At 38.0% G+C, this 25,934-nt stretch overlaps 1 protein-coding gene across 4 annotated transcripts in view; it reads right to left on the bottom strand.

Moving 5' to 3' along the window:
* The window catches only part of pex14 (peroxisomal biogenesis factor 14), a 65,010-nt gene extending 39,881 nt beyond the window's left edge, over nucleotides 1–25,129 (bottom strand). For 3 of the 4 annotated variants that reach the window (XM_084721387.1, XM_084721384.1, XM_084721385.1), the window contains exons 1-2: nucleotides 25,044–25,129; nucleotides 22,798–22,848 (exon numbers count right to left, since the gene is read on the bottom strand). In XM_084721387.1, the coding sequence (XP_084577513.1) occupies nucleotides 22,798–22,848; nucleotides 25,044–25,079 (87 nt within the window). In that variant the 5' untranslated portion in view covers nucleotides 25,080–25,129. The remainder of the gene's footprint in view (nucleotides 1–22,797; nucleotides 22,849–25,043) is intronic. The other variant, XM_084721386.1, reaches the window with a different exon arrangement.
* Between the last annotated feature and the right edge of the window lie 805 nt (nucleotides 25,130–25,934).

Raw genomic sequence — 25,934 nt, forward strand, 5'->3', positions numbered from 1 at the left:
TTTATCAAAGTGCACCAGATTCATCCCCAGAGATGCTGCCACAATTTATTTAGACACTAATCGACCATTTCACTGTGACACTACTGTGACCTTGACGTACATAAGGGTTACGCAAGGGGTATGGAATTTCCTGTATCTCTATATGCTGAGGGCTTATTAAAGTCAGTCACCCGTAACCTTCATTGTGACAAGCAGATTAAACCATTTGCATGGTGAACCCCCAACTGATGTTCTGGGCCAAAAGATACAGTCAAAACACAGAGAAAATATCCCTTTGATAACAAGACAAAATCATCCCGCTCTTGGCAAAAGCTCTTAGTGTTCAAGTAAGTGAGCCAAATGAGACTACTTGTGGTGACAGCAGAAACCAGAGATAATAAACACACTAAAATCTAATATTGGAATATTTATTCCAGTAAATAACAGAGTGATGTAGGCCCTGTGAGAGGTAATGATCTATTAGAAGGAGAATATGCTGAATGAGCAAACCTTGTTTACATTGCCCTAAAATTTCAATAGCACAACATTGACAAGAAAATTGTGTCAATGTTAATAGGCATAAGTATGACATCTTAGTGAGGACCGCAGCTAGCTCAGCGGCACACTAATGAGGCAAATGTCCATTTGGTTAAAACTGTAGTGGTAGATCTTCAGGGAGAGGAAAAGTGCACTTCTTAGCAGATGACATAGATGCTTTGCACAAGTTCCACCCAGACATCTCAATCAATTATAACCACATTGCGCAGGTTTCAGTCTTGTCTTGTTATTGACTTATGGATCATCCCAGTTATAGTGTTGGGTAGCACACAACTGAGCTTTTAAGGGGGTAAGATGGATAACAATACAAGGCACATTTGGGTTGGCAGCATAAATATACTTAGATAGAAATGAGGTGAATTTCCTTCCTTTTCTGAAATCATTTTTGGTTAAAACAGCAATTAGGCTTTTTTGTAAATCCTGAGTAAAGCTTTGACTTCTAATGCACCAAAGTGCTCCATGTTAAAAGCAATAATCTTTGCAAACCCGATAACCAATAGAGTGTCAGGTAAAGCCGAAAAAGAGGCGAAAACTCAATCATAGGAAGAGATAACATTAACCAACACACTTAAAGGGAGTGAAGTTGATGAACGGACAAGATTACAGCAATGTTATTGAGTTTGAATTGGACAAGACTTTGCACTTGCCCTGCTGAAAATTACAATTGCGATACCTTGAATTGTGAGAAATGAGGACAAAATCCAATTATGTTCGAACCGCATGGTTGGACGCCTGAGGGAATCCATGTAACCAGTTGTATATTTTTGCTCCGACTAGTAATACCACTTAACTATAATATACAGTAAGATGTATGGATATTTTGCAGGTGCATTATGGTGCTTCAGGATTTGAGCAGTTGGGAAATTCAGACTGTCTATACTGAAAGAGCAATGTGCTCTATGTCTTACAATCGTTTCTTCTGGCTGGTTTCAGTATTTGAAGTTACAGTAAGCTTCACTGTTTGAAATGAACTAGAGAACATCTGAACCACAACAGATGGAGAGATAAGAAACGACTCAAGACTCTTGTTTTCAGTCTTAATTATTCAGGCCAACCCAAACCACCAGTTAACTAACAATTACTCTAAACTGAAAGTGTTACGAGGTAAAAAATGTGGTGTTTGCAACTCTGACTTTCCCCTTTTTAAAGGTTTACTGGATGTTGCTGATCTCTGAGCATCTTCTGAATCGGTTTACAGACATTTTGATTAAAATAGAGCTGCAACAATTCATCAACTAATCCAGTGATTCCCAAAGTGTTTCAGTTTTGTAAATTCGAAATTACCATAACATAATAATAATAATTCTAATAATAGTTCAGATTTTTTTTCAAAAGTAATAACAAGTAATGAAACAAACCAAAGGATTTAAATTTACATGGTATTCTTCACTTTTCTGACCTAGTTTAACAGGTGTTACCCGTAACATTAACCCCGAAATTATATCTCTAATCTTATATCTCGTCAGTCAGATTAGTCTCGGGTCGACCAGAGCTGTGACTAAAGGTTTGGGCAGGTTACAGATGATTTTCAGATTTCATTTTGGCTTTTGGGAAACAGTGATTGACATTGTTCTCCGACAATGAAAATATTCATTAGTTGCATCCCTAGCTTGAAATACTACACAGAATACTAAACAGGGCTACAACTAATGATTATTTTCATTGTCATTCAATCTGTTGATTAGATTCTCCATTAGTTGTTTGGTCTCTAAAATATTTGAAAATGGACAAAAATGCCAATCAGTGTTTCCCAAAGCATTACCAAAGAATTACCAAAGAAAGATGACTTCTTCAAATGCTCTGCTTTGCCTACAACCCAAACATATTCAGTCTACTTTCATAAAGGAGCAAAGAAACCAGAAGCCATATTCACCTTTAAGAATCTGGAATCAGGGAATTTTGAATTTTTTTTTCCCTTTAAAAACTACTCAGACCAATTAATCCATTATCAAAATAGTTGGCAATTAATAATCAGTAACCCAATTAACTGTTGCAGCTCTACTATACACTGTTCCAGCCCAGGGCTTCATTTAAACTTAATTTTCCACCCATAATGTCATGGTATCATGGAACAAATCCCTGCACAAAAAGATGATTCAAAAGTAGAAAGTTGCATCTAGTTTTAAAATTGTTTAACAGAAAATAAATTTCACTTAGCAACTCCTTAATCCATGTCATCTATTCTACAAAAAGGTACCTGTACACATTTTTTTCTGCAACAATGAAGACATTCAGAGGGCATGATGAAACTAGAAGTTGGGAGGGGGGGCTAAAAGGAAATCATTAGCAAGTATAGGATTCAGTCTCAGTGTGAATCAATTCATTCCAAATTGCCCTGGCCTGTACATTTGTGGAGAAGTGCCCCTGATATAATAACAGACTGATAGACACGAACAAAAATTGCGTTAGGCTAGTCTCAAATTTCCCCCCCAAACACACGTTTGGAGGACCAAAAGCGAGAGAAAGTGAGAGACGGCGAAAAATGAAGCTCTATATTAATTTGGCGCTTTCATGGATGATTTGCTATCAGGGGCCGGCTGTCTTAAATGACTTAACCCAATACCTTTCTGATACCAGAGCCCTGCCAGAGAGGAATGAAGTTTTAATGCAATTATTGTGTTTCCTTTAGTCGCATAGACTGCTTGATGTGGCCAACAGTGCTTTTTAATCTTTTTAAAAGAGCAGCTTTAAATGCCCTTCTAATTGTGACATCTTTCCCACCTTAATGTGACCTTTAGTGGAGGAAGCAGGGTCTCATGGGAGGAGCTATGGAGAATTATTGACCCAGAGAGACATCAGGAAGTGAGTGGCAGAACTGATCATTTAGCTAACATTATCCATACTCGCTCAAACACTGCAGGAGCTTCAGCCTCCCTGCTGGCACTGACACACTGTACAGACAGAAGTTTTCTATGTTGAGCCTTCTTCTCTTTTAGTGGTTTTCAGAGAAGCAACAAAGTGAGAAAATAAAATGAACCACTACTGAAACTTAACTTGAGCATCAGTAAAATCTGATAAGGGAGCACTGGTGAAACTACTTCTGGCAAAAGTATGAGCTGGTTAAAACCTTCTTTTAAAACGCTACAGTACATAAAAGAGTAAATACAGTGGGTTTGTTTTCTGTGTCTTATACCCTCTGAATGTGGTCAATCTTTATCGAACGATTGTAACTTTTGAAACTTAAAGGTCATAGTCAACATTTCGATAGATGAGAAAGGGTCATGGAAAACTTCATTGACATTTTCTTTGCAACGGTTTAAAAATAACATACAGCAGCACTGTATCAGTGTCAGTTTTAGAGCCATGGGCAAGGCTACAATCATGACATCAAAAGCGCATTATGCAATTTTTGTAAAGGGGGAGGGTTGGTGGACGGAAATCGAGCTTTTTTCAAGACCACTGCATGTACAGACCAAACTTTCCATTCAGCAGCATTTCCCTATCAGAGCGCTGTCATCACAAACATGGAAAAGTTGAGTAGGTTCAGTGGTGAGAAACACTAGAGGCTAAAGTACATTTGATGCAGCGAGGACATCACCAAACTGTAAAAACTGTGCAGAGTACAGATAAATACAGATAATACAGCCTTGGGAGTCGCACTAAGGCTATTAAGGAAAAAGAGAAGTTGTCCTGTTCTCTTCTCACCCTGAGTTACAGAAAGCAACTTTTGTTTGGGTGTAAAATTACATTTCAAAACTGTGGCAACATATTTTATGAAAAAATATGCTGGGTATGCATGATGATGTCATGTGATTGCTTCACATCCTTCATATTGTAAATTTAAGTGTTGATTAGATCCCGACAAATACTGGATTTTTGGGGCTGATGCTGATACCAATATTAGGGAGTAAAAAAAAAAGAAATGGATATATCAGTATATATCCATATCTCACTTGCCCAGCTGGACAAATGGCATTACAGGAATATACTATGAAATTTTGATGATTGATTCATTGTTAGTAAGTAATTTTTCAGGTAAAAATGGCTGAAAATGCTGTTTTTAGCCTCTTAAATGTGGAGATTTCCTACTTTTCTCCATTTATTATTCTTCATTTATTATCATTTTTAAACTGAACATCTTTGGGTTTTGGTCCAACAAAACAAGACATTTAAGGCCGTCATCTGACTTCGAGACATAGCAGCCCTATAACGTAACACAACAATCAACTTAAGTCTTTGATGTTATTTTATACATATATACACATATATATATCTCAATTAAAAACATGCATTATGCTCTGTAAAAGTTTTCATATCAATGCATCAATATGCTGTTCTGATATAGACTGACAGAGCTGTGATATGTCAATACCAGGTCAATGACATTGGTCAGCCAAAATATCCATCTGGCTCTAGTTATAATATGAAAATTAAAAAATAGGGACAAAAAATATTACACGTGTTTAACAGGTTACTGTTTAAAAAATAACAATAATTCAGCCTCTTTCATGATGTGGATACACATGATGAGAAAAAAAAAAAGTGAGCACACGTTAGTGCAGCATGAAAAAACAGTAGTTCATGCAGACAGCAAAGAGTTCTTAAAATAAGATGGAGCAACAACAAAGCGAAGCATTTCTTTTGTTCCTGTGAGATCTGAACCTGAAGAAAAACATGTGGCATGCAGCCAACTCAAACCCATCTTGAGAGATACGGTATAAAGCCAAGTCTGACATTTCTTCATGTGTAACTGTCAGTCGCGCTGCCTGGGGTTGCCCTTGCTTAACTAGCGAGACAGATGACTGTTTAGATAAGGACGTCCCCAGCGGGCCCTGAGAGCCCCAAGAGCCCCTGATGACTAAAGAGTAGCGACTCCGTCAGTGACACCTCACTTTCACCCACTTTGGACAAAAATACTTATACAGCCCACAAATTCCTTTTAATTCAGGTAAAAGGCCCAAACCATGAGTCCTGCGCTGCTCTGAGAGATGAGGGTCATCAGAGATTAACCCATGGCACTTTAGCAGTGGGGGTGCAAGAGGGGAGTCGCAGCGAAGCACAACAAACTACTTAGCCACCACAAAACATTCCAGCCCCTTCTCAGCTGCAATCCAGTAATGGATACTTCCTCAGCTCCTCGATTGGTCAAAATGTTTTCATACAATAATTTAATTCAGAAACACATTTACAAAGCAGGAGTAATCAATTTTAATTAGTTGATTTTTTTTTCATTCGCATAAAATTTAATGTACTGCCATCGATCTCCTTTGTTCTTTAATGCAGTGCCTCTTTCCTGTAATTCGAAGCTTTTCTTTTTCTTTTTTTTCCCCTTTTCTTTTACAGTCAATGATGACATTCTGTGACAAGCGGCTCCATGTGCTTTTCAGTACGAGGAATGAGCGCTACTTAACACAAGAATGCTCACAATGCAACTTTAGACCAGTGGAATGTGCTAGAAAAAAAGTGGCTATAATTTGGTTTCGAAATGTGTTAAGTTTAAAAAGTTTTGCTGAAAAATGAAACAACAAATCAATTAATACATTTACAAAAATATACAACTGCACACTAACTTTGGTCATGGAGCTTTGCTTACTGACTCTGAGCAATATAAAAATTTAGGTTATTTTATTTCACAAAACAATTCTGTACCATTAATTTCAATGACAGCTATTTGTGGCAAGCAGCTCCGTGTGCCTTTTTTAGGAGTAATAACTGTGTGTGAATGTGCAAAAATGTGGTTATAAAGTGATATATACAGCTCACAACAAAGTGGAGACACTGTGAAAAACATAAATAAAAACAAAAATGCATCAAGTTCAGAATGAATGTATATTTACAAAAACAATAAAGTTTATCAGTTTGAACATTAAATATCTTGTCTTTGTACTGTATTCAATTGCGTAAAAGTTGAAAAGGATTTCCATATTACTGCATTTTGTTTTCATTTCTGTTTTAAACAGCGTCACAACATTTTGGGTGTCAGAGTTTTATACACCACTTCACTGGGGTTGTACGTGTGACATGTTCAGTTTTGTTCAAAAATGACACATAAAATACATGAAAGAACTTGGTGACTCATTGGTTTCCCACTTGAATTTCCTAAAAACATGAATTACATTACTTTAAGTCATTTTATCTTACAAGTAGAGTAGTCACATCAAAAGAGAATTTTGAACTGTGACAAAATACTTGTATATAAAAAAAGATACTCTACACCTCTTTTGATAGCACTGCAAAAAGGAAAAAAAAATCCTCAGCACACAAAACAGAATTTTTTTTCTTTGTTTAAAAAATTAACCGTTGACATTAACACAGTGCTGGTTTAGAAAAAGTCACTGAACGTCATCTGGTTTTGCTATGCTGCCAAATTTTAGGCAGGAAAATAAAGACGGAACTGAAGTGAGATCTTAAATGAGTGCTTACACAGTATTTTTACTATGAAATGTTAGCCTAGTATTGTATTGTTTTTAAACGTGTTGTTGAAAAAGCATTGATACTGCAATATTTTGGACAAGCTTACTTATAAGATCATGGTATGCAAATTTAAAACTGCACTCAGATAAAAAAAAAACTGTTGTTTTTGTTTTTTGTTTATTGTAGCCACAATAAACTGATCTGCATGAATCTGGTGAAAGTTTTTCTGTCAACAGAAATGGCAGACACAACTGGCCATAAACAAAACAACAAAGGCTTTTCTTAAAACTGCCACTGCTCTGTGTGTGTTGTCCTTTATATCATCAAGGCCCGCAAGCCTTTCACATTCAATTAGTTGATTGAGGCAAAACGCAAGCGGCACCAGCAGCAAACAACGTGAAGCTTGTGTCCGAGCGACACACCACAGAAGTTGTGTTGTGGTGTCAGAAGAAGAGCCTCCTCCGTCAGGAGCAACGTACAGTGACAAGCCTATCCTCCTCTGTTGATCCAAACTCACACACACCCTGCAATACACACAGACCAAAGTGACTTGAAGTGAACCACTGCGATAGGCAAATAAAGCAGGGAGCTGGGGTGAAGATGCAGCGACTTGGCATCAGTTTCGTGTGCAATAGTCCTGCTGGGCCAGCCTGCCAAATTGACTAATAAAACTAGAATAGAGAGGCCAGCGACAATAGAGAGAGGTGTCCTTTTATTGATCAAATTATTCCTACTTGGGTACACTGTGCCACCGAATGAGAGTATGCTCGCAAAGACAACCAGACAGATTGTGACATTCCAGTGACATTATAATCACGCGTCAACCCTTCTCCAGTCAATAGGCTGAATGCACTAATCGTGCGTCTTGGATCAGCAATTTCATGGTCTTCAAAGGGGGCCAGGAATTGGTGGCATGACCCTCCACACGGGGTGAGACCCCTCTTTCCTCAGCGAGTGCCACGGAGAGGAGAAGAGAGGAGAAGGATGGCGCTGAAGGAGACGAGTCGAGACAGGAGCGGAGCCAGAGAAGATTAACATCGCCATCTACTGGTCAGGGGTGGTACAAGGGGAGTCAAAGGGGGGAGGAAAAACCTGGCAGTTTACCCTTGCGGCCTGTCTTTCACTGAGACCTGTCAGAAACATTTAGACACACTTGCCAAGACAATAGGCCACACATCCACAGCAGCGGATAAGTCAGACTGAAATCACCATTGAATGAGGGAGGAAACTTAAGGCAACGGACCTTCGTTTTGGTTTTGGTGAAAGAGAGCAGGCAAAGTCTGTTCCTGATCACACTAAGTGACAAAGAAAAATGTTGGCTAATTCTCTGTTTCTGGAGGCTTCCAGCTGCCAGTAAGAATTTAACCTCGAGAGCAGGACAAGCATAAAAAGAGTGTGGTGCTGACAGCATCAGCAAACAACACTCATCAGGGTCACAGAAAGTAGCAGTTCTCTTTCTTCTCATTTAACCCGATGCCAGAGAGGATACAAACACGACAGCTCGTCAGATCGAATAATAATTCTTCATTTCAGCCTTTCTGAACCAGTGAGGCTACACACTGGATATTTCATTGGTTATAATGTCATAAAGTGACAAAAGCATGTGTGACATTTGGTTTATATGTGCCACACCTAAACGTAATCCTCCTCTTCTGAGAAGTTCAGAGAGAATTTTCAGGTTTTGCAACATGTTTTCTGATGCAGATTGTACATGTAAATAACTGACGTGGTAAAAATGTATTTGATGTCTCTCTTATGTTTCTGAAGAGGTACACATTGTAATGTATTCTTCTTAAGAAGGCCATGACCAATAATATATCTTAAGAAACACGTTCCCCACTCCATCAAAATTCTGCCTCCTACAAAGGGAAGACTTAATCAGATCAAAACTACAGAGGTGAGCAAAAAAAAAGGAGTAGTCTGAAAAGAATTTTGCACGTTAGTCTTGCACAGCACCCATAGTTTTTGTGACTATGTGAGAGGCAGTGGTCAAAGTTTAGGCGTCAACACCCATCTGAACTCTGCATAAACTCACGTGGTGACAGGGAAAAATACATGTTTTACCAGGCTCGGCCAAAAGAAAGAGGAGAGAGGAGACAACCCACAGTGAACCACTATAATGTCACACAGGGTGGCGTGTTACAGCAAAGGGGCTGAGTTGGCAAGCAGCTCAGCAGCAGACGCACACCTGTTCTGACATTTTCTGTCGACCTTGACACAGAAAACACATGACAATGCCACTCTCTGCATTTCAAAAGTACAGGGCTGTTTGTGACGAAGCCCCTTCACTTCCCCTTTTCTCGTCCCCATGATACCTAAAACTACTTTCCACGCAGTATGAGGAGGGGGAGAAAACCATGACGCAGTCCTGTAGATGTGAGGAGGGACAGACAGGCGACAAGGCACGCAGTGACAGTAAATAAAAAAGAAATACAGGGTAGACTGAGTCATATTTTGGGACAACCAACAGAGGTGGTAAATTTACACACATTCTTTACTCACGTAGAAGTAGAGATACTTGTGTAAAAAAAGACTCCGGAATGAACTTTGAAAGTAGACCTTTGGCGGACATTTCTGCCAGCAGTTTCTGTGCAAAGCTAACTGAACTTCACATCATATTAATATAATTCAAAGACTATTACTACTAAACAATTCTAACTATAAATAAAATACATTATACATAATATAATATATTAAATAAACTTTGCTCGAATGTGCAAATAATTTTTTAAGAACTTGAAAAATTATGATCTACATGAGAACACACTTAAGATCTAATTAAGCCCTCTTTCTTTTGATGAAAAGTCTTTAAAAACTTAACAATAATTCTATTATTGCGATATTTAATGATACTTTGAAAAAAAAATCTTCAACTTTGTTAATTATACATTTTGTTTCTTTTTTGGCAAATGAATTGCACTCAAATTACAAGTGAATGGAGGTGGGAAGAGTGTTTATAACCAGAACCGTAAGAGCATAATAATCTGTAACTCCCCTAAAAATTGAATGAAAACTGTAGTAACAAGCCTGTTTTGAAAAGGTAAGGTGTATACAGAACAGATATTTGTGTTAAAATACAGGGGTAAAATGAAAAAAGTGTCAGAAAAATAAATACTCAAGTACAGATACCTGTAAAAACCTACTCAAATATAACAAAGTATTTGTGCTTAGTTACTGCCTACCTGCAGTAAGTACCAAAGAGTGTTTGCACTTTCCACAGGATTGTAGGTTACCAATGCCTCCCTTAAAATCCCGAATTCCCCAGTAAACACAGGCCTTAGCCTTTCTTCAATTTATTGCATTTCTATCATCTCATTCTCACCCTTCCTTTTGAAGTTCATGACAGAGCCACAATGCATCCATCCATCTACTATTTTAATCAAAGAGAAAGCAAAGTACGACTGCCAAGAGAGCTGCACGGGAAAACAAATGCAATCTTCCTGTTAATCACTGCATTAACAAGAAGTCGACAGTCTTGACGCACATACCAGGGAGGGGAGCCAGTCCAGGTGTTGGATAATTGTCAGTTGTGCCAGTGGCTACGGTTGCTTTTTTACTGTGCCAGCCTCTGTTTCACTGCTGGTCTACACTTGTGCCCCACCTTAATGATAGCTTTTACAAGTCCTTTCTGCTGAAGACGGCATACAGACACAAAGAAGTCTTGGCAAGGGTTTTCTCCGTGCTGACTGGAGTGGACTATGGATAAAGGCAGTGACGTCCCGCTATAATCAGTGCCAAGTGAAGTGTAGCTCTATTTTAAAGAGGCATGAGGAACGTCTAATTTAAATGAAAGGCCAAAAACCACTTGAAAAAACACATAGAGGCTTTGTAACCTTTTTGAAAAACAAGTCCATATATCCTCTTTCTGGCAAACAACCATATATTAGAAACACATCACACGAGCCCAAAAAACAACTTGCCAAGACAGCAACTTGTCAGAAATGAAGTGTTTGTTTCATTCGGAAATAAAACTCCTTTCACTACAGGTGTCATTCTGAGAAGAGCAAATGAATTGTAAGCCAGGCGCAACTTTTCATTATAGCACACTGAAAACTTTGCAGTTAACTGTGAATGCACCTCTGTATCACACATCTAAAGTTAGGCTAATATGAGTGCATTTTCACTTAAGTGCTCTATTTTTTACAGGGTTTTAAGATAATTTATCTCAGTTTCTGTATTCTGTCACTTTCATTTTCGTCTGGAGAGTAGCCCACTATCTCTTTTTTTCAGATTCCCCAGATAAAGCCACAATCTCAGGGCGCCACACACAGAGAAACTCTGAAATCCCATTAGCATTTTGCTTTCATTATTTTTAATCAAACCCCTAAAACTGACACATATTAATTAATATCCATTACCAGTTTTTTGCCCCTCTCCCAGAGAAGACGTTGGGGGGAAAAGAAGCAATTAACTTAACAAAATAATCAAAAAAATTGTTTCAGAAATCCCTGATAAATGTCATGTGAGGTCCCATCTAAATGTAAGAAGTGTAATACATTCTTGCTGTCATATTCCATTAAACTGCTATTACAGTCTTGATAGAACTATTAGTCACTACATTATTAATAACATTAATGTATTTACATTTTTGGTGTACAAGCCTGCTTTCATGCAATAATTTATGAACCCGACTTCAGATATGTTATAATGTTCCCCCATCTCGGCTCTTTTGTGTTTATTATTGATTGTGAAAACAGTCAAAATTCCAAGTCAAGTCCCCCCCTCTGCCCCCCACCCCCACCCCCACCCCCGTAATGTATTGGAGTGGGCTGTTTACATTAAAGGACTGGAATAAAGTGCATTTACATCTGAAGCATAACTTCATAATTTACATTCCAACATTTATTAGAGGTGACAAACGAGCATTTGGTCCACTCGTGCTTTTCCACAATGCAGCACTCATTCAATCCATATAAATTACAGCTGGGCTAGGGAGTGCAAGAGCAAATTATTTTATTATATTTATGCATGTATGACTCTATAGGGGGTTACTAAGACAAACAGGGAATTACTTGATTAGGCCAAGTGTGGTTAACAAAGAAAGAAATATGAGACTGAGTGTAGAGCCAATCAAATTTCAGCATTATTTAAATGTTTGGCCCCAATTCAAATGTCTAAAACACACAGATTTTAGTGTAAAAGCTTTAGATATACAAGATTAGTGTATTTATAAAAATGAGCCTATCTTTGCTACGTTTTACAATAGACTACTGTGTATTTTATACAGAATAGAGAGCTATTATAAGTATTGCTGTTTCAATAGCTGACTCTTAGCTAGAGCTAATATTATTCAATTAAAAGAAACTTGCCTAAAAGGCAGTATTATATTACATAATTAGACAGGGCAGCATTTTCAGAAGTGTAGTTACAAATGCACTGAGGGGATCCCAGCATTTGAACAAATATCTGGCGCTGTAGGGGAGCTTGCCGACAAATTAACAGCTAATAACTTACTGGGAAGCCAGATAAAAAGAGAAAAAAATGTTCCCCAAAGTGTCAATTACAAATAATTTTTCCTCTGATTTCCAAACTTGTGAAAGCCTGATGTGCTGAAAAGCATTTTCAATAGTGTGCCAAAATTGCATCTTGTTCATTTATTTCTTTGTGTTTTTTTTTCTTTTTTAATTTTTACACACTGGATTCATTGAGAGAAATAATTCAGCGTCGGCAGCAAGATTGTTTAGGATAGCTCTGAAAGCATATGGCTCCCTTGTGAGAGCACTCGCTGGTCAGAGAGGAGACAGACAGACGGGTGCAGGGACAGCGGGGAAATGAAGGGGGATTCAATCAAATTCATGTTCATTAAAATCAGAGGACATCACAAAAATGAGAAAGATGCTGACAAATCAAAGGGTCTCAGTACCTGAATTACCATAGTCATTTACTTATTAAAGCCAGGATGCTTCCTGTCAATCAAGAGCCATCACATTCTCCATTTGCGGCGGAAAGCCAGCGTAATTGCTTCTCATACTAATCAACACAACTTGTGTAATTATGCCTTGAAAGTGACATTGGAGGGTAAGAGCGATGTGAGCAGTCTTGACAGCGGAGACATCTCAGATTCATCGGGAGATTTCCAGCCTCGCTGCAAGGAGACAAGCCACTCTCAGACCAAGTTACTCACTCGAGCAGTTTACAACCATAAACACAAAGAAAAGACGATAAATCAAGCTGAAGTAATTACAAAGCAGAATCGAGAGTATAAAGGAAGCTCAGCTCAATAAGGCCACTTTCCCAAGTATATTGAGGCAAAATGACTACGCTGTAATTAAACTGGTGTCGTATTTCTATCATTTCTTAAGTAAACATATTATGACAGTTCACTAAATTGTGGGAGAATAGGAAATTACAGCTCTGTTACCATGCTGTTTACATTAATATACTCGGAGAGACGAAAAACCCTACAAGTTAAGTCCTAAGTATTCATTAAATTTTATTGAATTCGGCTTAATCACAGACTTTACATGTGTCTCCAAAATGAACTTTGCGTAAAACTAGCTTCAACATTCCTCTGAGCATTGGAAAACTATCCAAACCATATTCCCAGGCTGCATCTGTCACTAGTCACACTGTGGCCCAGCCAGGAAGGTCAGAGCGAGGTCAGATTACTGCAACAAATCAAGAGCAGCGGGTCACGACATGAAACTCTATCTACATAAAATATGTGTATTATTGACATACACTGACAGCAGCTTCTTCTTCATTTGCTATGAACTTTACAGTGAATTAAAGGATTTTCAATGCTCTCATCAAAATCTCAAGATAAAAGCATCATTGTCGGGGGTTGGCAACGCAGATCTGGTCCAGCTCAGCACATGAGGCAGAAACCACAAAATAAATAAAATTTATAAAACGGGTTGGACTCATCTGTGCTCATCATTTTCAAAGAGGTAGGAGGAACCATCAGGGAAAAAAAGTCACCAACATCAAAAAGCAGTCAACTGATAATTCTGGCATACTATGAGGGGACTGAGTGTAATGATTTCATCTGCGAACAGAAAGGAAGACGAGAGATTTATGGCTCGTAAAAAGTTCAAACGACAGAAAAACCAAAAATCCTTGTTTGTGTCATTCCTCACTCATGACCTCGAAACTTAAGCACATGTTGAAGACAAAGTAAAGAAATGCTCTTTTGTGGCCAAATAAGAAAAAAAACAGTACAGTAACTGACACAGAAAACAGAGGCTTTTACCGGAAAAGCCTGTGTGATTCACCCTGATATGTTAAGTTATCAGCACACATATGAATTTGTTTTCTCTGATCGCGTAGCTCCTCGAGCTTAATGAGAATGATCAAAATCAGATAACATGAGGGTTTGACTCAGTATATCCATTAGAATTTCAACTAGGGCTGTCGCAATATTAGATTTTCACTACATGACTGTAGTGGCAAAAATAATTTATGATTAAAGCTGCAACAAGTAACTTTTTACATAATTAAGAAAAAAATGAGTCAAAATCCTCTGATTTCAGTTTCTTAAATGTGATTTTTTTTCTGGATTATTTACTTCTTTATGACAGCAAACTGAACATTTTTTGGTTGTGGGCAAAACAGGACATTTGAGGATGCCGTCTTGGGCTTTGGACAACAATGATCAATCTTTTTCACTATTTTCTGTCATTTTACAGATCAAACAACTAATTGTTTAAGACAGAAAGTAATTGACAGATTGACAATGAAAATAATTGTTAGCTGCAGCCCTGTTTACAGACAAGCATATTAATTTCATATCTCTCTAAAAAAAAAAAAAGTAAAAAAAATAATGCTATGCTAAGTGCTAAGCGCAGAAAGAGTATCTGTAACCATAACTCTACAGAAGCGTCCAAAAAGTGCTATTACACTTATTGAATAGCATAATCATAATGATATAATCTGTAAACAAAAAGGAGGCAAAAGATTTATGGTTCGTGCAAAAAGTTCAAATGACAGAAAAACAAAAATTCTCATCTGTGGCATTCCTTGCTCATGACCTCTAAACTTTAGGACGTGTTGAAGACAAAGTAAAGAAATGCTCTTTTGTGGCCAAATATGAAAAAAACAAGTATAGTAAGTGACATAGAAAACAGGCTTTTACAGGAAAAGCCTGTGTGATTCACCCCCTGCATTCAACTCTAATGAGTCAAAAAGTGTGACCTGCACTTAAACAAGAAGTCACAGCCAGAAGCTGTAAACTCATTTTCCCCATCTGAGCCAGCAACGTCGGCAGGACCTGGAAGATGTGCTCCGAGCATGCACGATAAATCTGACGTGAAATCATAATCATAAAAGCAATTAGCTGACCCTGCGCCACTCGTCCTTGGACATGACAGTGAGAATTCATACAGAGTCCTCTAAGGAGCCTCACTGCCGGGTTGGGCGAGGAGGGGAAAAAGTGCAACACAGCAACAATAAAATGGAGGGCCCTTCCTGTATCATTAACCACTGAAACAAACAGCGAATGATGCACAATGAGTGTTGTGCTGAGAAACAGAGAATTGAGCTTTTATGCTTTTCAAAGAGAAAACTTCACCACGACCACTGAAACAAACTGTGGTGTGCAGATGTTCCACATGTAAACCCAAGGAGGGGTATAGGAAACTAAATACAATTCATGTCATGTCATTATCATATCCTACACCAGTAGTTCTCAACCTGTTTTGCTGCAAGTGCCCACAAAGAGACCGAGTTGGCGTTCACAACACCCCCTCAACCAGTCTAAAAAACAGTCTTCATTTCCCACCATGCTTGTTGGACTGAGTAGTTTGTTAAGTTTGCCATTTTACGTCACAAAATTATTTTTTGTGTCAGTTTAGAACTCATGGTTGATGTTGGCAACTGTGATTTTTGTGCTGGTTTATAGTTTTAAAGCCACTTCAAGGAACTTTTATATATGGTTGATTTTTGAGGCCCCTGTGGACAAATGCTGTAGTGTTTCCACCATATTCACAACATATTAACATATCAATATTTTATCAAAAATTAAAATGACAGAAATAAAAATCTCCTCCTGCTTTTTTTTAACTGGCTAACATACTACTCACTGCAAGTTTGCCTTGTAAAATGTAAACACAGGCTTGTTTCATCTAATTTCAAGGAGAATCTGACCCAATGGTCATACAGAGGCATCAGTAATAATTCGACTGTTTCATAAACAGTTAAAAACTCTTTATGTTTGATATTTTATGTTACAAAATGTAAATATTAGTTTTTCTTAGTGTCTGTCTTTCTTTCAAGGACACAAATGGTAAAAGTTGGTAATTGTAAATATGTTGGTTCATAATTTCACAATTTTAACTATTAATGAGGTGGCTAACAGTGGTGAATGACTTTAAGGGCCTCATGTCACTAAGAGCTAAGCTACACTAGTTCCTTGCTCTCATATGGTGCTTGTCTACACACACACACACACACACATACATATATATATATATATATATATATATATACACACACACACACACACATACACACATATTTTTTCCACATTCTCCACATTTAAAATAAATATCATCTGAAATTAAAGCTACAACAAGGAAATTTTAAAATGTGTTGATTCTGGACGAGCCTGTGGAAATAAGAGGTAATGCTTCCACTGTAATAACCACAAAAAAATCATGTTGAAATAGAATCATCTAAATATAAATCTCCCACTGCTTCTTGTTAACCATCTAACCTAAAACACTCAATGACTTTACCTGAAAAAATGTTAATTCAGGGTTATTAACAATGACTGTACAGAAATAGCCAGTCTTCTTGCTGATGGTCTTGGTTGTTTGTGTAGGACATCAGTATTAAATTGAAACTTTCATAACCAGTTAAAGGCTCCTTGTAGTACCTTTAAGCATGAAAATATCAAGATAGCTGCTCTCCATACACGGCTTTGTTCTGTGCTTCTGTAGAGCATCTAGCATGTTTACAGTCAATGTGACAGGAAACTGAATCTATTGACTGTGAAATGGCAGGTGATCAGATTGATTCGACTTTTCTCTTTCAAAGAGCATGTTAGAATCTGAGAAATCTCTCTTCACACACCCTTGCATGCATGCACGCACGCTCACGCACACGTGCAAACACACACACACACACACACACACACACACACACACACACACACACACACACACACACACACACACACACACACACACAGTTTCTCCCCATCACTTCCCACCCAGTAATTACAGCGAGGCCGAACTAGTGGCTGCCACCTAGTGACCGTCTTCTCCAATAATCATGAAATATCTCTATGGCTCGCGCACCCACTCGGACCATAACTCTCCTTTACTGCAGACAGCTCCAATAAAGGATTACAATTACAATTAAAGTAATGAGCAAAGAGGAAAAAAGGAAAATCTCAGAGAAGGTTCCCTTGACTAACTAAATGGCAGCCTAGTTTCTTGACAGAATGGAGTTACCATACCAGACTCATTATCAGCTCCCATTTCTTATTCTGCCCCAATAATTAATTTGGAGCATGTTGAAACCTGGAGTCCTCAAAAATTAAAATAATGGTTTTAAAAGTGATGAATGTGAAATGAATTGAAATATGAATTATCAAATACGAGATTAACTTCTTGTTATTTTTGCTTTATGGAGGTGGACATGTAAAATGGTTCAAATCACTTAAAATCTATTATAGTGGGTGTTTTTTTTTTAAATTGTACAAGTCAAATCATCCAGTAAAAGGACTGGATAAATTGGTGTTAAAAGGACACATCTTTCTACAAACACATGTCCCATGAGCAAAGTCATTAAGGACAAAAAATAACTGAGTCAAGACCCCAGAGTAACCTCTGACTTCCTGGTATCACCACTGTGTTACATTTGCGTTACACCCACACATAAGTGGCAAGAAAAAAAAATCTCTTTTCAGAGCGAACATATGAGGAACATCTGTCTGCCTGAGACTCATGGGGCTCAACAGAAGATCCATCAGGGAGGGAGAGGTGAAATGAGGAGAAAAAGAGCCAGAGAAAGACAAAAGGGGACAGTAGCAGCAGCACTAGTGCCTTCATGTCGCTGGCTGGAGCGATTACTGTTGGCACGTCCTCTGCCAACCTGCCAGGTCCCCCACAACTCCTGCACTTAACACACTGTTCCTTTCCCCCCCTCTATAGTATGATGGCTATTGCAGAGGGGCTACGGAAATTTGGAGACTGCTGAGCCAAAACAGATCACTTCAAAGCGGCTTATTTAACGCTTGCTAAATTTTTCATCACAGTCGCTTAATATCCTGGGGAAGGGGAGCTTTTGAAGTTGCTGTGAGACCGGGGATGTTCTTCTTACAATTCTTTTTCCCCTCCCATTACCACCCTCCCTCTGCTGTACTAAAACCCCCGAACCTAAACACATACACACACTTGCTCAGTTAACTCTACGCATGATGCACCCAAATACACAAACACATGCTTTTTCATTTGGGGCCTGTGATGTGTCAGTGTGCGGAGAGTGAAGGACAGGTCTAATTCTACCAGGGACACCCAAAAGAATTAGAATCCTATTTGTTGAGGGGTCAGCTCGGCTGCACACAAACACACATATGACCCTTCACATATATGCACAGCAACTAAAAGTTTCTCAGTGAGTGGCAGCGGTTATCCCTTTTTTGTTCTGGATGTACACAAACTAAATGAAGGACTAACTGACTGTGGACTAGAGACAGACAAACATATCAGTCGGCCATAATTATCAGCCTGATACTGGCCTAGCACAGCTATATTGGCAAACACTGGTATCAGCGTACATATTGTCCGATATTTTTTTTAAGTGAACATAATGCATTTTTTAGTTTTATGGGCAGCATTTTATGTATATTTTATCTATTTTCTTAATTCAGATTGTTTGTTTTACCCAATCAGAATTGTCGGCCCTGCATTTATTTATTACGGTCCTGTAAAATCCAACAAAATATCACTACGTTTTGTGCAAAGGAAAGACATGATTTTTTTTGTTTCTAACGTAAATTCTAACGTAACTGTGATATGTTAGAACATAATATCCATCCAAGTGCATTGATGCTTTCTTACACTCCTAATGTTGAAATTGGATTTTTTTTCACACGCTAATATTGGACAGGCTCTACTCTGGACATCTGATAAGTTAACCTGAAATCAGCACACATGTAATTTTGTTTTCACTGATTGTGCATTTCCTGACAAAAATCAGATATCACAAAGGTTTTACCAGGTATATCCATAGGAACTGTGACAAGACTCATAATAAATTAGTCACGACAGTCAGTCTTCAAGTAAAAAAGACAAAAATTCTCTGGATTTAGCTTGTCAAATATGAAGATTTGCTGCTTTTCTTTGTCATATAGGATAGTAACACAAATGTTATGGTTATGTGACTGATAGTTGGATAAAACAAGGAGACTATCATGGACTCTGATCAATTATTCAAGACATTTTTCAGTCTTGATGATTAATTAAGACAGTGATCAGCAGGTTAACTGATAAGGAAAATAATTCTTAGTTGCAGCCCTAATTTCTATATTGACAATGAAAAAAATACTGTTTATACTTGATTGATTCTTGTTTCATATTTTTTATCTACAGTTTCTGAGAAAAGTAAATTAGAAAGATGGGTTTCTATATTATTATCACCATATTATTTATACATGTATTATATGTATAGTAATATAGTAATGGTAATGTGGATATGATGACCAAGCAGATATTCAATTTCATTTCGCCAAATAAATTTCACATATTTAATTACTTTAACTCTAATGCAGCTTTTACGTTACGGAAAATACAGCATTTCAGTTAAACATACACAACACAACAATGTGAACAAACATACAATATCTAGTCTCATGTCACAATATACCCCTACACTATTCTGTCAGTGTAGTTCCTGGTTTCACATCTGACCCTGTTTTCTGATCATGTGATCAAAGGCATTTGTACATGATACTATTATTGTTGTGATGTGTTTGGGTGGATTTGATGGCAATGAGGACAGAATGATTAGAAGAGACGAGGGGTAAGCACAGAGTGTCACTGCGGGGAGAGAGCACAAAGACCAGGGAGACACCAGCAAGAGGCTGGCAGGGGTAATGGCCATGGCAGCGATGAGTGGAAGGTGGGAGGAGGGGTTCGGGGGGTTATAGACGGAGACGAAGCAAGCCAGGGTGAGAGCGAGCAAAGAGCAGCGCCAGAGGCAACAGCAGCGGCTGGCAGCGACTGGTATACCAGTCAACTGTAGGGAAACACACTCACACAGAGTCACTCCCACAGTTTTTTTTTCTCTCTAACTGCAGATCCAGACCTGCCCCTCTGGCCTGGATGGTGGCAGAGGCTGTGGCACTGGCCCCTGAGCTGGGCCTTCCTGCCACAGAGGAGAGTGCGCGCCGTGCAGTGTGCCAGGGCCTGCTGATCTGGGCGAGGTGAGTCAGAACCTGTTAACATGACTGGTGTCCCCAGCCTGACACACTGGCTTGTCTGACATGCACATGTGCACATAAATGTTATACAAACGTGTGTGCGCTCTCTCTGCCTCTCCCCTCCCAACCCTGCCAGCACTCCCTTTCCTCTCATCCAGATAAAATCCTTTCAGACACAAATTTCAATTATTCACCTCATCCAAATAATGCCATGTGACAAGAATTATCCCTACTGTAATAATCCACTTAACTGGGAAAGAGCAGCTCATCAAAAAGAGAAAGGAGAAAAGGGGTTGGAAGTGAGGGTGGTGGTGGTGGGGGAGACTTGTCAGCCAGTCTCGAATCAGGACCCTCATAACAAGAATTTCTTCCCTTTTTGAGGAGGCAGTCTTGAAGCGCACTGGGATGATGAAATTGAAGTAAATTGAAAGAAAGCCTGGGAGAATGCTCCCACAATCAATAACCCCAGGATTAAATTAGCCTTGGCATGAAGGGATGATGGGGGGAGTATGAAGAGTGAATGGTGGTGAATGACATTGAGACATGTAGACTGAACAATACAACACTCCTCTAACCTGGATGCTGTGTCCATACAAGGACAGTGAATGTACCTGTGATGTATTCCATCCTACTTAGCAATAAAGCTATAATCGTTGTCATCACTTGAGCCGAACAAGTCGTATAAACACTTTCCTTCACACATTATTGAAAAATGGGTGATGTTTACTGTCATTAAATCTTACTGGCTTCGCATGTTCATAACTTGGACAACTTAGGACTTAGGACTCTGGCTTGCAGAGCAGGCTACCTGAAAATGAAACCAAAGCGACAATTCACTCAAAATCAAAACAACATATTTTCCCCTGGCCTGTAGTGGTGTTTATCCATCAAGATTTTTGTGGTGTGAGGTGCAGAGTTATGAGCCATAGAGATTTCAGCTTTCTCTCCAATACAAGAGGACTAAATGGCACAAGTCCTGTGGTGCTCAAAGAACCAATAAAAAATAAATAAAAAAAATTCTCCTCTTACCTGCAGTAGAATTTACCAGAACCACTTTCTTTCTAATTGAAAGAGGGCACTTCCTACATTAAACTGTTCACAACAAGGTCTGTGGATTATTTTCAATAACCAGGTTATGATTTCTGGAAAGGGACACCGGTTTTGAATTTTTCAAATGTACTTTTTGGGCACTTTGATCACCACAGGACTTGTACCATTTAGTACCACTATATTGGAGGGAAGGCAGAAATCTCTACAGCTAATACCTCCAAAACTCTGCAACTCACACCCATTAAAACAATAACAAATTATCTAATTTTATGACATTGTGAAGAAGTGTGTGATTGTGTGAGTCATTGTCTTCACTGTTAAATAACCACTATTGTCAATAAAAATCTGCCTTAAGTGACTTTGGCAGAAATCATGCTCATGAATGAGGTAATGCATTTAAGTTTAATTCTTGTTACATTTAGACATGTTTGCTAACTCCCTCTCTCACTCCCATGTATTCAATGTATTTCTGGAAGTTATAGCAACTAACAGCTAGTATGAAACACACTGTTATCTTGAATAAATTACAGATTTCTCTGGGTTTGACCATTGGTAGAAACATTTTAGGTAATGTAAGTACATAATTCAAAACATATTAAATATGTCTAGTGTTTTACTACATTGTAAGGCAGAAATGTTATATATTTATATAGTTACATATTGTTACACATTTTTGTGGGTGCAGGAAGGACTTCAGTCGTGTTGTGTGAATGAGAAATAGTCTATACTATTAGTAAAGTATAGTTAAGTTTGTTTTATGGTGCATCCTTTGTTCTATTGGTGACAACTTATTGGCATACTGATTCAATATCTTCCTGGACCCAATTGTGGATCATGACACAGAGTAAAAAACCATGGGCTAAACTAAAGATCACAAAGCTATTTGGTGAATGTTTTATGTTAAACATGATTAAAGCAACCCTGAAATCATTGTGACTGCTAAAAAAGACCTTTCTACATGCTTTTTACTCTCCAACGACAACAAGGAACATAAAGTACACTCTCATTATGGGCTTGGGGACATCAGTGATGCCAAAGTGACTGGCTGCTAATTGGAAGCCTTTAACACTTGATCTCGCTTGGGAATGTGTAATATCATCTTATTAGCCACGAAAAAGTAATTTGTTGCTGCAAAGATGAAAACAAACTTCTTAAAGTCACCACATCATAAAAAAGCTCAATGTTCCTCAACCATGCAGCTGATTTCACTGGTTAGCACACTATCAGTGCAAAGGGACTGAGCAGTGAAATCAACTGCTAAAAAATTAATCTCTGTAATTGATATTACATGGTGAAGAATCATAGCATGCAGCATTCATCCATATTTGAAAATTATAATGTAATAAAGATTAAATTAAAATTGATTTGATATAACCTGCTGTATCTAACCAACATGCACTTACATCAAAGAGGCATATGCACATTCCTTTGTTATTCTAGTCCACATTACCTTATCAGTCAAGTAATTTGTATTAAATACTAATCCTTACCAGTGCTTCTCTGGGGGGAGCTGCTGCATCAGCTCCAGGTAGAAGGCCAGGCTGAGAAGACAAACACTTATGTTAGAGTGCCATCTACTGGAGGACAGAGGTTATGTGGGTTTAATAATATTTAGATAACAGTGACATTTAGAGTGATCTATCTATCTATCTATCTATCTATCTATCTATCTATCTATCTATCTATCTCACATATCAATGTACTGAAATAAACTGAAGACTGAATAAAAAAGCTTGAAATGAATGGTGCCATGATAGCTGAGTTGGTAGAGTGTGTGCCCCATGTTCCAAGACTAAGTCCTCTGCAGGGGCTGTGGGTTTGATTCAAACGTGCAGGCCACTGCTGCAAGTCATCCCCTTACTCTCTCTACCCCTTTTCTGTCTAACTGCAGTTGTCCTATTAAATCAAGGCCTAAAAGGCCAAAAACAACAACAACAAAAAAACATAATAATGTCATCCTTAACATCATATATTTTAAAGTCTCAAACCCATTTCAACTTGTTGGCCTGTACAATAACATCTCTGTCATCTGACAGTGATAAATAATTCCTTTATAATTTGCTGAATGAGCCAAAAAGTTGGATAATAGAGTAAAATCATTTGCATTGCATTTGTCTAGCCTTCATCTGTCCCATGTAATGCAGATTAGTATAGGAAATAGGAATACATAATGTGGGTAAATGTGCATTATTTGGTCTAGATATTTCTGTATAGGTATCAGTTGCTCATGCACTTGCAGTGGCGGAATGTAACAAAGTACATTACTTATGTACTGCACTTTATTATAAACGTGAGGCACCTGTACTTAACTTCAGTATTTCTATATTATATATGACTTTACACCTTCTGCATCTAAAAGGCAAATGTTTTACTTTTTACTCCACTGTAATAGTCAGACACTTTACATTACTAGTGACTTTTCAGATTACATTTTTTAAAACCCTTCTGTTCAGGGAGAATTAAATGTATAGTCAAATTTAGTGATTTTAAATTGAATGTTTGGGATGAAAAGAAGGATGAAATGTTCCTTTATGAATTAAAAAAACCTCTCATACTTCTTAAAGCTATATAAAAATTTAAAAATCGGCTTGGATTTGCTGGAAATGCATTGCCACAAAAGTGAAAACGGGGCTGCTTTTCTGAGCTCACAAAAAGTTGATTTTTTAGCGATTTATGATTCTCACAGGACAGTGATGCTGTATGACATCTAAAGCAGCAAAATGCAACATACACATGAATGTTGCAGTAATATTAATCAAAAACATAAGGTAAACACTGACAGGGACAACTTTACTGCACAATTAGTCCTTTTATTGTCAGTACATTTAGCTGACAAAACACATCTACTTTTACTTCAATAAAATTTTGAATGCAGGACTTTTACTTGTAGTGCAGTACTTCCACAGCGTGGTATTGGTACTTCTACTAAAGTAAATTATCTAAATACTATGTATACTGCTGTGCAGTCGTTGATAAAGTAAGTAGCTAAATTGTTTTGTAGTTGTTAGCATGCATGACAGGCATGAATTCATTTCCTCACTTAATTTCCTCTCCCCTGCATGATCTGTCTCAGAATTTAGTCAACGTTACCTTTCTGTGATTAACTTCAGAATTACTACATGCATATTTAATTCTAGATAACATTATGATATATTAGCTTGCTAAAAATGAAAGAACTGTGAAAGTACCAGCAAAGTGCATATCTGTCCCTGACGAGATGTATGAGCCACAACTTTCTATAACATTTGTTTTCTCGGAATAATCAATGCTTGAAGGCGATTTGAACCACCACAGTGTTAGCAAAGAGTATGAACCACCTGGCTTGTTTGGCTAACAGTGACCTTTCAACATACCATCATTAACTGCACAAAACAAGACAGAGACACGCCAGTCTACATGGTTAGATGGAAGGATGCACATTTAGTCGTGGTAAACAGCTAGCAGATAGAAAGCTAAATATGTTTTGGCAACATGTGATAAAGCACAAGGACGTCAGCGTGGCCTTAAGTGTCCACTTGTCAACACAAGCATGTCTGACAGACAACTTTTTCAAACGTTGCGGGAGCTAGCTAGCATGCTAACTAGCAAACATGCTAACCTTCGCTAGCTGAGCAGTTCTGAAAGTAACGAACTAAAATGATGTCTTTCTGTGGTCACGAAATATAAACACATTATAAGAGTTCGCTGTCGCATGTGGGCATCAATAGGTAAATGTTTTAGTTGCATAAATGTAGACCTGTGTTGGTGGATCAGGTTGATCGGTGGATGCCATCTTCCTATCCCTTGTTTGCTTAAGAGGCTGCTCGACTGATCCACGCTCGGCTACTTTTCCTGAAAGATATCAACGGTTCATATCAATGGTCTCTACCCAAGTAAAAAAAAAAAAACATCTTAATTATATAAATGAATAAAATAAAATTAAGGGTTTATTTGCAAAAACTGAACTCTTTTGTGCATTTCAAGGAATATCTAAATAATTAGGTGTTGGGTTGTTTTGATAAGATATCTCAGTTTATTTTATTATATTTTATTTTAATGAATGAGGGTTTTTTTTTTAATGCGTTCTCTGGGGAATCAATAAAATGGTGTGGGTTTCTTAATTTTAGGATGCTGTTTATCTGTTTGTAACCCCTCAAATAATAACAATAATATAAAACTTAAAAGCTAGTAAAACTATATTTTGAGGCAGACCCTCTCTGCAAGATGGCTCCAAGATAAATAATAAAGATCTTAAGATGTATTTTATTTCAGGTGAAACTGTACTTAAGTGGTGCATTTTCCTACACAAATTTGCAGTTAATTGAAACAGCAGAGGTAAAAACTGTGAAACCGAGGTCATCATGGCTCTTAATAGACTCAGCGCCCTGTGATTCTCAGGCCCTGGAGGAGTTGACCCCTTTGTTTGATAATCCTCGCAGTCTGACTGCTCCAAGATAGTCTTGTAAATCAGGGCCAGTGACTGATATAGCCAATCCGTATACCTGTAATATTTTTTTAATGGAACATTAACTTTCATAATCGACACCAGTGACACATAAAAGAAGTAGACTATTACTAAGACCATGATGTCTTGTGAAAATAAAATGCTGTCTTCATATTCCCCGAGAGAAGGTGACAGAAACATTTT

The sequence above is a fragment of the Lutjanus erythropterus genome, chromosome 6 (assembly GCF_056507025.1).
Source record: "Lutjanus erythropterus isolate fLutEry1 chromosome 6, fLutEry1.hap2, whole genome shotgun sequence".
NCBI lineage: Eukaryota > Metazoa > Chordata > Actinopteri > Lutjaniformes > Lutjanidae > Lutjanus > Lutjanus erythropterus.